This window comes from Tupaia chinensis, unplaced genomic scaffold, assembly GCF_000334495.1.
Source record: "Tupaia chinensis unplaced genomic scaffold, TupChi_1.0 Scaffold000374_1, whole genome shotgun sequence".
Lineage (NCBI taxonomy): Eukaryota > Metazoa > Chordata > Mammalia > Scandentia > Tupaiidae > Tupaia > Tupaia belangeri.
The window spans coordinates 467,399-480,105 of record NW_006159872.1 but is presented as its reverse complement, the minus strand read 5'-3'; the positions used below and the strand labels follow the sequence as shown (position 1 = coordinate 480,105).

Genomic DNA, 12,707 nt, shown 5'->3' with positions numbered 1-12,707 from the left:
GGCTCCTGAAAGCTGGCACCTGTGCGGCGGTACAAGGAGTGGATCTGCAGGTAGAGAAGACACGCTGAACGGCTGACAGCAACGGCTGACAGTGCCACCTCAATGGGGCACTGTTCTCCCCATTCACTCGCCTGCTGTCCCAGCGTCTCCTTCCAGGCTCCCACCCTGACTCCTAACACACACACACCCAGGGTCCACTAGCAGAGGAACCAACCCACCCGGCCTGCCCCTGCTCCTCTTGAATGCCCCACTCAGGCCCAGAGCCCCAATCTCACCCTCCTAGCCCAGCCCTGCACACGCCCCTCACCCGCTTTAGCATCACGATCCCCAACACCGCGATGCCAGTGAAGAGCAGGGCGACCAGCAGCATGAGCACAGCCACCGCCGTGTTCAACTGCAGCACCATGAGCGCGGAGATCCAGCCACTGTGGAGAGCGAGGCGTGCGCCAGTGAGGAGGGGCTGCTCCTGCCGCCTCCACCCCCGGCTTCCCCACTGGTTAAGTCTCACACACGCGCCAGGCCCGCCCTTGCCCTCAGCAGTTCCTCCCCATCAGTCTGGCAGCACTTGGACAGATGTACAGAATCCCAGACTATGACCAGTCTCTTCAGAGTTCAACTCGTTTCAGAATCAGTAACTCCTGGCTCTTCAAGCTCTTGCCAGTGTCTTCACTCCAAACAGACCCTTCTCTGTTGAGAACTCTCCCACCTCTCTTCAACCATGGTTACATATGCCTCCTCCAGAAAGCCTTCCCAGATTTGACCACATTCAGCCTTTCTCCCCTCAACCTCTGCCTGTCTAGAGTTCCATCTGGGTTCTCTCTATCCGGGAAATACACCCCGTCTTCCTTGCTAAACCAGTATCCCCAAACAACTCACATCCCAGTACCCAGTGCTGGCTTGGTCTAGAGGATTGCGAGGCTAGATGGCAACCTTACAGACCTGAACCCCCAATTTGGGATGCCGATGGCCTGGAGGACATAAAGCACATCTTGGACAAAGAAAATGAAGAAGAAAACAAAGAAATTGAAAGAACTGTCGCTCCTGCAGAGAGAAAAGAAACAGGGAAGTGGGGAGGACAATTAGGGCTAAAGAAGCAGACGCAGGGCCTGTCCCTGGTCCCACGTCACCCCACGCCCACACACACGTTCTTACCGGAAGGCCTTATACATGGGGCGGTACCAGCAGACGAAGGAGCAGGGAGTGAAGAGGAGAACCCAGAGGATGGAAAGCCCGAAGCTTGAGCCATTGTTGTTCGCCACACAGAAGCTGGCCAGGCAGGCGAGGAAGTTCAAGAGCAGAGCTAGCGTGCTGCCTGAGGGACAGAGGGACAGGATGACAAGGCCTTCTGGTTTGCAGTGACAGTGCCTTCCCATGTACGCCCACTTAATGTGGCAGGGTAAGGAAAGGCAGGCAGCACCTGCCTTTTCCAAACCCTCAACACCAACAGGAGAGACAGACCAAGCAGATTTCAATCACGTGTGGTCACTCTACAAAGACAGTTAAGAATGCGGGATAATGTAGGCATGAAGCCAAGGGAAAGGTAGGGGGCAAGAACACACGTTGGCGAGCAAAGTTGGTAAGTTCTAAGTACTACAAAAAGAAGAGAGCCTGGGATTCCCACATGGTCAACTGCGATTCAAGTCCTGGACCTAATGGCTTTCTTTCTTTTTTTGAGAGGTTTTTGCTATAGGGCGCGTGTGCTGCCCAGAAAGACAGAGAGAAGGCGAGAAATCACCCCCCAGGAGGGATGGCCAGGCTGCAATCCCTTCTCCTCCATTCTCCTCTTGGGATCTTGGGCATGCACACACACGCGCCTGGCGTGAATTAAAGCCTCCGGGTCTGGGACTCGAACCGTGGTCACCTATGTGGGAGTCCGGCGACACAGCCATTAACGCCTCCGGGTCTGGGACTCGAACCGTGGTCGCCTATGTGGGAGTCCGGCGACACAGCCATTACGCCAACTGCTGGTCCCAGTGGCTTGCTTTCTTGATTTCCCTTTCTCTCTCTGGTCAAATTAGGAGAATAATAATAACATATGGAATTGATTTTTTTTTTTTAAAGAGTGTGGGCAGATTTCTGGAGAAACTGGCCTTTGTGCAAACGCTGCAGAGGCACTGTGCCTGGTCCTAGGGGAGTGGGCTACAGGGCAGGTAAGAGATCTACCTGTAACCTCCTCCAAAGGCTTTTCCCTACTCACACATCCAGAGGTAGTACATGGTGGATACCGTCTTCTGAAATTCTTGGGGGATCTCCATGGAGATGTCCTGGAAAAAGCAGGGCTGAACTGGGCTAAAAGAAGGCAGGGGGGGCCAATTGTTCCGTCGAGCTGTAAGGCAGAGCGAGCAAGAGGAGCCCAGGAGTAAGGCAGATGCCCACGAAGGCATCACTCTCCCTCCCCACCATCTCCACGTTGCCTTCTCTTCTGTCTTCAGAGTCCAAGGAGATAAGGAAAAATGGAAAAAATAATAGTAATACCAAGTATTTACTATAATTTACAACATCTAAATGCTGTGCCAAGCACTTTACATATATTACTTTTTAAATCCTCCCCAAATCCTGCCAGACAGATAACAAACATTATTTTCTTTTTGCAAATAAAGAAACTAGGGCACTCGGAATTCAGGAACTTGTTTCAGAACTCTCTCTAAAATTCAAACTCAGCAGTCTGACTCCAGAGCCCAAGCTCTTCAGACCTGCCTTTGCTTCTTCCAAGCTGTCAGATGCCCTCCCCACCCTACCAAGGACCCACTTACTAGCTGTGCCCCCCAGGGCAGCATGCTGGAGCTCTCGCTCCCTACGGTCCAACTCCTCTGCTTTCCGGTTGAGCTCCTCCTGTTTCTTCAGCAATTCAGCTGTGGCTGCTGCAGCTGAGGCCTGCCCAGTATGAGCAGAGGGAGACGTGAGTCTTTGAGCCCAGGACTGGCCCCTTCCCCAGCTCCCACCTGCACTCTGCCTTTACCTGTGTGCTGTAGGAACCATAGTTCTTGGGTTCTGTGGGGCTGAGCTTTCTCGAGGGCTGCAAGGAAGGAGCTGAGGGTGGAGGCAACGGGGCAGGGACAGGAGGCTCATGGGCCGGTGGTGGCTGTTGGGGAAAAGACTTTAGGGATCACCTAGTCCTTCATAACACAGGAACCTAGAGTCTGCTTGAATACCTTTACACCTAGAACTCAATACCTAAGGAAGCAGCCCCCCCCCCCCGGGTCCCCCCCCCCCCCCCCCCCGGGCTGCTTGAAGCTAATTCCTGTGTCGGTTTATTTCAGAGAACTCTTTGGTGACCCGCAGTAGCCTTCACCCCCCACCCACATCACACTCCTTAGCAAGGACTCAAAGCACTCATCTATCGTGAGTACCCCCTTAACTTCCTAAAGCTCCCCATTTTCTATCCCAGTGGGACAAAAAGACCTAGCCTCCCTCCCTTTTGCCTTCTAACTGCACTCTAAACCACCTTGTCTTCTCAACTCCAACCAGCCCCATCCTTACTTTCATTCAGGAAACCTTCCCAGACAGAACTTTGGTTCAGGCCCTGCAGATCCCAGGTCGTCCCAGGGCTAACTTTTACAGCCCAATCCTCATGGATAGTTGGCCCTGGTGTCCCTAGTAAAATGACGCACTCCAGCGCAGACCAGTCTCTCTGGGAGAGCTAAGACAATGCCGCTTACTTCCTCTGAGTGCAGAAAAGTCCCCTTTACCCAGACAGGCCGGGCTTACTGACATTCATCCCTCCCCATCTCCGCCAGCTGCTCACCTCCCGGGTCTCAAAAGGGTTGTAGACGTCGAGCGTGGCATACTGCGAGCTGGGTCGGTGCTGGATCACGGCGGGGTCCTGAGGGGGAAGACCTTGGGCTCAGCTAGGGCCCCCTGGGCGAATTTCAGGGACATGTCTTAAACTGCCCACAGCTCCCAATACAGCATCTTCGGGACCGCGTTCTAGTCCCCAAAACATCTACCTCAAATCCATCACCCACTGCCAGTACCAGCTCTTTACAGGGGGCGGGACCCGCCCCCAGGATACTGACTGGCCTGAAGTCATCGTCACCCCCACGTGGCGACCCTTCTTCGTATCAAATGTCAAGAGTGGGAATACAAGTTAGCCCGACCCTACAACCCCGGGAAGAATCAACCCGAAGGCCGCCGACGCGTCACCTGAAAGGGGTTGTCCAGCTCGCCGGGCTCCGCGAACGGGTTTCCACCATCTCTGCTCTGAGCCATGTTTGCAACTGCAGCTTCAGTCGCCCCCTGCCCTCCACGCCCCTGCCGCGGCAGTGGCGGCGGCGGTGGCGCTCAGCGCTCCCTCCGCTCCTCTCGGTCGGCCCCGCTTCTCTGTGCACCGATTGGCTGAACCGACCGGAAGAGCCGTAGGATCCCGCAGCAACAGCCGGCTGCGCCTGCGTCTTGGCTAAAAGCAAAGACGGGAGTCTCCCACGTGACAAGTCTAACCCAGTCAGGGTCGCCAAGGACCACCCTTCTCACGTGACTCCCCCACTTAGGAACTACACTTCCCGGCAGGGCACGCGCCAGAATCCCGGTCTTCCTGATACCCCGAGGTGTACGACGGGAGCCTTTGACCGGTCCTGGCAGCCTATCAAGCTTCCAGTTAAGTAAGTTTTCTTCCGTGGCTTCCGGCCCAAACCAGGGACCTCTGCCTAGTGGCTATAGGAGCCAGCCTCCAACCTAGCTCTCGTTATTCCTGAGCAGATCGGTGCCACCTTCTAACTCCTCCATTCTAACCCGCAAGAGATGCTGTCCCACCCAGCACTTCCCATCCCTGAGACAATGTGGGCACAGAAATCAAAGTGGACCCTGACTCTGGTTCATTTTGGAGGGCAAGTGGGACTCCCTTCACACCCAAATTCAGGGATGAGCAATCATTTCATCCCTGGACCCTGTCATTCCCCAACCCCAAACTGCAGGGATGGGGTGGGGGGTCAGATGAAGCACGTCATTTTATTTCACAAAGACTGTACAAAATTCTTTATAAAACATGGTGTAGATGCCACCTGGTTACCTCACTCTGCCCCCACCCAACCCCATGTGAGGGTACAGGTGAGGGTGGGAAGAGTGTGGATGGAATAGCATTATGTACAAAGCAGGGGTTGAAGTGATAGGTACAAGTTCTATTTACACTATTTCACATATTCACAGGTGTACAGGGAGCCAGGAGGAAGGAGTGAGTTCCGGCTCTGTTCTCTTGTATAAAAAAGCACCAGTGTCCTGGACTGGACACCCTCTGCTATACCAGAAGCAGGGGGGCCCAGGGCCTGATCGTCACCGACTGATATCCCGACTGGAGTCCCATAACTTGGTATTGGGTGGCTCAGCCCGAAGGCGAGTGAAGAAAGGATGCTGCAGGGCTTCACCCAACGTCAGCCGCTTAGCGGGTTCATACTCCAGCATGCTTTCAATCAGATCGAAGAGCTGGTGGTGTTCCTCTGCCTCTGAGGTCAGATACCGCTGGTGGAGGGGGCAGGACAAAGGTGAGGCAGGACGCCTTATAGACCCTGCCTCCTCCTTCAAGGCCCTGCCTTTCAATCTTGGAGAACCGAGGCTCTGCTCACAAGCAATTCAAACACTACCTTACCACAACCACACCGTGACCAACATTTCTGAAGTTACAGCTCAACCTACCTTCCCACTAGCAGTTACTCCTTCATACTCTGAAAGTTCTCTCTACTTGTATATCCTTGTCAACTCCATGAATCTTCTTTAGCTCATTAAAATATAAGCTCTTCAATAGTAGTTTATTCTTTTCTGTCTGACCTAAAGAATCCAGGACAGTGCTTTGTTCTCTGGTTGTCTCAAGGTTAGGCTATGTAACTTCCTCCACAAAATCACTCCCTCTTCTCTCTCTATGGACCGAGGGTGTCTTCCTTGGGCTTTCCTCCCCTCCTTTCCTAGCCCTCTGTGCTTGTGCAAGGCACTGCAGAGGCAAACCACCTGAAGGAGGAAGTGACCCTGGAGTGGTGGGCACTCGCTACCCCAGCCTGGCTCACCCGCAGTGGTTTGCAGTTCTCACGAACGTAGCGCCCAGCTGACGTGTTCTCATCCCAATCCAGGCGACCCCGGTAAAAATATTTCTGCTTTCTAGAGGGGAAGGGGAGGTTGAGGCATCAGAAGGTTCCCCTTTAGCATAAATTTAGCATCAATTCCCTTCTTTCCCCATCTGAGAACAACTAGGGGGCGGGAAGTGTTCAAAAAAATAAAAAGGGAAATCATGTGAGAGAGCAGTTCTGTGGAGAGAAAAGGAAAAGGGTTAATTCCCTCTCACTCAAGGCTCACCTTGTCTTTCGGATCATCCGGGAGGGGATAGGACCCAAAATCCTTTCCATCATGGCTAGATGCTCTCTGTTGTCATGGGTCTGAGAAACAAAGAGAGAACTGAGCGCGAGACTGAGAAGGGGCTGCTGAGGACGCGCCGCTAGGAAAATGGGCACTGAGGGTGAGCAGGCAGGTCCTCAGCAGAGAGCAAAGGCATCAGGGAGAACGCTGGTGGTCAGGCAAGACCCCACATACCTGGAAGAGGGTGAAGCCGACATAATACTCAAAGATGATACAGCCTATGCTCCAAACGTCACAAGGCTGAGACCAGCCCAACTCTGGGTGCAATGGGAGAGAAAGGTATTATGAGGCCTGGGGGCCCTTCCTCATGACCAGGTCACCTAACGCGCCGGGATGACTGTGCCCTCCCTTACCAAGGATGACCTCTGGGGCTCGGTAGTGGCGAGTGGAAACGATGGTGCTGTGGTGCTCATGGTCAAAGGTGGCGCTGCCGAAGTCCACCACCCGCACGGCTGTGCTCTTCACGCTACGCTCATCTCGCTTCTAGGAGCAAGGCAGGAAGAGGATGACTACTGCCCCTCAGCCTGAGATGCCACCGCTGCTCTCTAAGGTGCTTCTGAGCCACTCAAATGCAATTCCGACCTCCTGCCTTCCAGTCTTCCCCACACCCAGCAGGGATGTCAAGAGTGGGGAGGAAAATTAAGAAATGATTATATGGGGCCAGCTGGTGGCATGGTGGTTAAGGATACTGGAATCCCACATGGCCAGCCATAGTTTGAGTGGAGGACCTGGTGGCTTGCTTCTCACTTTCCCCCCCTCTCTCTCAAGTTAAAAAACATACATATAAAAATAAATGAAGTTAAATACAAGTAATCCTTTAAAAAAAAAAAAAAAAGATTATATATGCCCAAGTGATAGGTATACAGTTTTTCTGAAATAAATAAATAAATGAAGGTGCCGCAAGTGGCACAGTGGTTAAGGTTCTGGACTCCCACATAGCTAACCATGTTTCAATTCCTGGACCTGCTGGCGTGCTTTCTCACTTTCCCTCTCTCTCTCTCTGGTCAAATTAAAATTAATTAATTAATTAATTAATTAACTAAATAAGTATTTCTTTTAAAATTTAATAATAAATTAACATGTAACAAATGGGTCAAGGAAGAGAGAGCTGCTTTAGCTCTGAGATCGTATCCAGTCAGGCAAGGGAACTGAGCTGTCCTGCTGCACAGAAATTACATCTAAAAAAAAAAGAGAGAGGAAGCCCAAATCAACAAGTCTGAAGACATTCTCATCTACTGACAAGTTATCTGAGGTCATTTTCCAAGTACTCTTCTAATTTCTCCCCCCTCTTTTTTTTTTCAAGGTTTTGCCACAGGGCACATGCAGTTGTGGGAAACGGATGGAGAGAAAGTGAACTGTGGTCAGCCGTGTGGGAATCCAGCACCTTAACCATGTTACCTGCTGTCCTCCAAGTTAACCTTTCTAAGTCCCTCCCTTTCGACCCATTCTGGTATCTTGGCTTTACTCAGTGGGGACTGGACAAAGACAAAATGTGGGAGAAAGCAGCAAAAGGGAAGACAGAAGGAGCCTGTCCCCCAGGGCTGAGGGGCAGACCTCGTCTATCTTACCTTCTCTAGGTTGTAGGTAAGCTCGTAGTCTGAATTCACAAACAGAATATTTTCAGGCTTGAGGTCCGTATGTGTCAGTTTGTTATCATGGAGGACTGCAGGGGAAAAGACCAGGTCAGGCTTGGGCCAGGGGCTGGAGTAACTGGCACCGGCGGACCCCAGCTCGCTCACCTAGAGCAAAGCCGGTGAGGGGACAGGTCCAGAACCACTAGGGCTGCTTTCTGCTTGACATCTAAATGAAATGCCTGGTCTACGAAGCCCTACTCTTACTAATAAGATATAGCTGTAGCTCAACTGAAATTTTGGGAAAAAAAGACTGTTTGCTGTGAGCTGTAGTTTTCTAAGGACTTTGACACATGTTATACCTGAGCCTGGGAACACCAGCCTGTGAAACTGTATCTCTGTAAACCCAAGTCTGTGAAACAGTATCGTTGTGAGACTCAAGAGGAAACTAGGTACTTGTCTGGATTCCCTACTGGCCCTGAACTCCTCCATGTTCCCGTCTGCTTTTTGCCGTGGATGGAAAGCACCTCATCTCACACGAATCTCAACCTCTAGCCTAAGGAGTGTTTCTCTCTGTGCTTGCTGCCTGGCTGACACTCCCCAAGGAAGGGGAGGAAAAGAAGATGGAGGTCACTAAGCACTTTGGTTCCAAAGGCTTTCTCCTCCAGTCCTGCTAGGTCGGCCGTGGAGTAAAAGCAGTCGGGACCGTGAGGACCTCAGTCACGGACAAGTCAGGTGATGCCAAGATGTCAGTGAATAAAAGAACTGCAGCTGACAGAGCTGTTAGGGGCTTCACCAGTGCCCAGCTGAGACAGAAGCGCTCCAACAGAGGGAGGGGCTACCCCAGAGTCCACCGTGGCCCACCCCACTCACACTTGACGGCCTGGCACAGCTGGAAGGCCATGTGGCGCACTTGGTGGATGGGGTAGGGCAGGTAGTTGTTGTCTTTGAGGAAATCGAAGGTGCTAAGGCCCAGAAGCTCAAAGGAGATACACATGTGGCCATGGTAGTCAAACCAGTCAAACATCTGGACACAGAGGCTGGGAAGAGAGACGGGGGAGGGGGACGTCTGATGAGCTCCCACTTGCCCACCACCCCTCCAACAAGGAGGGACCATACAGCTGTTGATTCAACCCACTTGTATAAACATGCCAGCTAGAATTACCAAAAAATCCAGTACAGCTAGGGCATGGACTTTCTGACAGACCCAAGAAGAAAGGCACTACCTACCAAACTTCAAAACATCTTCCTAGAATATTTTAAACAGTTCAAAAACTTGTTTGCTTAAGAGCTGTTGAGTGCCAGGCTCCAAACAGTGTGGACTCTGAACGGGCAAACTATCGCTCCTAAAGCCCAGCCCAGCCCCAGCTCCTGCTCAATTCACTCACCATCGGCCACCACTGGGCTCGTGTTTGTGCCTACTGTTGCCTTGTGTCTTATTCTGCTTTTGGCCTGTGAATGTATGTGGACAAAGTCCTACTGTGTGAATGCCTAGGGCCTCAGCAGCACAGCTGCAGGTATAAAAGCCTACTCCATTTTCAGATGAAGACGTTGATGTTCAGTCCCAGGGCCATTTTCCGGCATAAATCTAGAGGCCATCCCGGGATGCAGAGCAATCTAACTGCCCCTCGCTTCCGACCCTGACATTCTACTACTCTAAGATGAGGAACAGAAGATGGATGGATGAGAAGGTCTAGGACTCCCCTGCTGCCTCGCCCAGGTCTGGGAGTCTGCTGGCAGGAGCGGAGCCTCTGTGCCTCCCCACGTCCTCCTCCTCCGGCTTACTTCTTGTTGTCAGGATCCTTCTCGTTGATCTTCTCCAGCACGTTGATCTCCAGCCTCGCCGCTTCCTTGTACTTCTCCACGTTCTTAATGATCTTCAGGGCAACCCGTGCCCCGCCCCTGTAGGTTGGCAAGAAAGGTTTTGCCAGGTTCTGGAAAACGCCTCAGATTAAATGGGGCTGTGTGAGGACTTGAGAATCCTGCCTTTGGCTAATCAGCAATGAAGCCCCAGACAACCAGACCATCCCCTTACGCCTAGCAAGTGTGGAGCGAGGAGGGGCCAAGACCTACCTGCGATGGTCGACACACTGAACAACTCGGCCGAAGGTCCCCTCTCCTAAGGTGCTTACAATTTCATCTGAAAAGAGAGCAGGGTCGGGGAAAGGGAGGGAGAGAAGATGGGGAATGAGCTGAGTTGGAAGAAAAAAGCCTACAGCAACCTGGGGTGAGGAGATGAAGGCAGAGAACAGGTACAGATGGTCACAGGGGAAGCAAACCCCTGTGTGATTCCCACCACCTTTAACCCAGGGGCCACGAGAGCTGGGAGTGGACAACACAGGTCAGTTCTCAACAGCAACTCAAACCACCCCGATAAACACCACCACTGAGAAAAGGCAAAAGAGGCCGTGATCTGGGTTGGCTCGGGACGGTAGGATGGCTATGGGACCATTACAGGCTATAGGATTGTTACGATTTGGCTTGTACATCGCTCTTGTAGCCAGTCCCCGACGTGGTAGATGAGGTGGCCCTCAGCGTCGTCCTCTACACTCTTGGCTCTCCGGCTGCTGTGCTGCTGTCGGGGGGCGGGGGGAGTCGGAGCAAGCCAGGTGTCGGAGCGGGGGCCGGAGGGAGGCGGGGTGGGTGGTTGAGGGGTCACCGGTCACAGGCGCCCAGCCAGGGGGGACAGACGATGATGGGGGACAGTGGAAGGGAACACGTCAGATGCAGTAAGGCGGATCGGTGTTGAGAAGAGAGAGCGGCGCACAACCCCAGGTCCCCAAACCCAAAACAGGAAGAGGGAGAGGCACGGGCAGGGCGGAGGAGTGCTGTCGTTGCCAGCGTGGCCCACGACCCCATGCTCTCCACGATGCCCTTTCAGCCGGGCACAGATTCCCCTCGCCCCCACCCAAGCCTGTCTGCTAAGGGGGCACAGAGCCCAGGGCTTGGAAAGAAAGGCGGTTCACAAACAGCGTCCCCACTAGAGTGGAGACCTCTGGGGCTGAAGAGCTGCTCCCAACACAGTAAGTCCATCATGCCAGGGCGGGCACTGGGGTGACAAATGCTCCATGCCCATCCATCTCCCAAGCACACTCCAGGGCCCTTCAAGAGCTGGAGAGCCTCCAAGAGGGTAGACAGACTCAGTGCCCACCTCAGAGTTCATGCCCCAGCACGCAGCTGAGAACAAGGAGACGGCTCACTTACCAGAGTCCGAGAGGCCTGAGCAAGGGGGAGAGGAAGGGCCTGGGCTGGCACTCACCGAAGACGAGCGACTGAACGTCCGGCTGTGCCCCCGCCGCCGCCTGTGCTTCCTGCGGCTGCTGCGCTGGCTGCGGTAACTGCTGTTCTCCCGGTGGTACTCGTAGGAATGTCGGTAGTCCGTGTCGTAGTAGGCCTCGCCCCTGTCCCGGCTGTAGTCGTTGCGCCTGTAGCTGCCACAGTATCGCCTATCATACACCCTCCGGTCTGATGAGCGGTCATCATAGCTGCTGTTGGACAACAAACACCATCAGGCCACACCGCGGAACAAGGTCCTGCCTCAATGAGAACAAAGAGCAACATGAGAGGGAGCGCTCTGATACTCAGCGAGCCGCCCGGAGCGGACCAAGGACCAGAGCAGTGAGGTGAGGAGGGGCCGAGGAGGATCTCCCCTGCGTGTCACCAGGACCTCCGACAAGGCCTCTGCAGAACCACTCCCTCTGGGGGCCTCCGCCTCCCCGCCAGTAAGAAAATGAAACAAAGAGCCATTTCTTTTTCTTTGAAAGTTTATTCGTTCCTTTCTTCCACAAGAGAGAGACAGGCACTCCCAACAAGGTCTTCCCGCTATGCCCGCCCCCAGTCCAGTGGGCCTGGTTCACTGCACCTTTGCTCCGACGGGTCAGTACTAGTTCAAGACCTCTGCCATGTAGATCCGGCTGGGATATACCACTGCCTAGCCTGGAGCCATTTCTTCCTCAAGCATTCCCAACTGAAACCGTCTTGCTCTAAACCATCCTTAACTCCTTTCTCCAACTGAACGAGTTGCTAAATTATTAAAGCTTGGGGCCAGAGGTGGTGTGGTGGTTAGAGCACTGGGCTCTCATATGGCCAACTGCAGTTTGAGTCCCAGATCTGGTGGCTTAGTTTCTCACTTTCCCTTTCTCTCTCTGGTCCAATTTTTTAAGAAAAATAAATAATATATAAAATTAGGATAAATAATTCTTTAAAAATAATTGAAGCTCCACTGACCTCCCTCTGTCCCATCTGTTAGCTCGTTAGCTACCTCTAGGTCAGTCCTTTGGCACAGGCTCTTCCTCTACAGGGTGACACTCCTCCAGCTTGACTCCTTGTTCCCTAGACACGCTTAGGTGTCAGCTTCTCTAAGGTTTCCCCGGAACTGCATCCTGCCCAACTACAACCAAGGCCCCTGCCCCTGGGCATGTCCTCAGCCCTTCAGCACGTTCTTCCTCTACGGGAAGTCTTAATACTGCAGTGCAAATGGCTCCTTTGGTTAATCAGCTCGACCACCACCTTCAGCCAGCTGCTCAGCACAATGCCCTTAGCATGTAGCCAAGCGGTTATGTGCTGAACAAATGAATGAGCGAGTCTGAGTTTCTCCTCCTGAGGCCTCACCTCCGGGAACGGACATGGTAACTGTCCTCCCGCCGGCGCCGGCGCGTCCGGTCACTGCTACTTGACCAGGAGCGACTTCTTCGCCGCTTATGCTTTCGACTCCGATAGTGTTCATGGTAACTTCCGCGGCTGCCTCGCTCTGACGAGCGGTACCTTCGAGGATGAGGCATCTGGAAGGGAAGGAAAGGT

The 12,707-nt window shown here is 53.2% G+C and overlaps 1 protein-coding gene across 2 annotated transcripts in view; it reads right to left on the bottom strand.

Annotated features, from left to right (window-relative positions):
- Positions 1 to 5: 5 nt before the first annotated feature.
- SCAMP3 (secretory carrier membrane protein 3) overlaps positions 6 to 12,707 on the bottom strand; it is a gene marked incomplete at its 3' end in the record, with an annotated part of 15,415 nt that continues 2,713 nt past the window's right edge. The window contains 19 exon segments of one of the 2 annotated variants that reach the window (XM_014589716.2): positions 6 to 44; positions 308 to 425; positions 940 to 1,041; positions 1,153 to 1,312; positions 2,198 to 2,326; positions 2,754 to 2,874; positions 2,960 to 3,082; positions 3,746 to 3,823; positions 5,991 to 6,081; positions 6,277 to 6,356; positions 6,511 to 6,593; positions 6,690 to 6,819; positions 7,905 to 7,999; positions 8,781 to 8,947; positions 9,693 to 9,809; positions 9,981 to 10,047; positions 10,395 to 10,482; positions 11,167 to 11,395; positions 12,519 to 12,688. In XM_014589716.2, the coding sequence (XP_014445202.1) occupies positions 6 to 44; positions 308 to 425; positions 940 to 1,041; positions 1,153 to 1,312; positions 2,198 to 2,326; positions 2,754 to 2,874; positions 2,960 to 3,082; positions 3,746 to 3,823; positions 5,991 to 6,081; positions 6,277 to 6,356; positions 6,511 to 6,593; positions 6,690 to 6,819; positions 7,905 to 7,999; positions 8,781 to 8,947; positions 9,693 to 9,809; positions 9,981 to 10,047; positions 10,395 to 10,482; positions 11,167 to 11,395; positions 12,519 to 12,688 (2,187 nt within the window). 2 annotated transcript variants of the gene reach the window in all.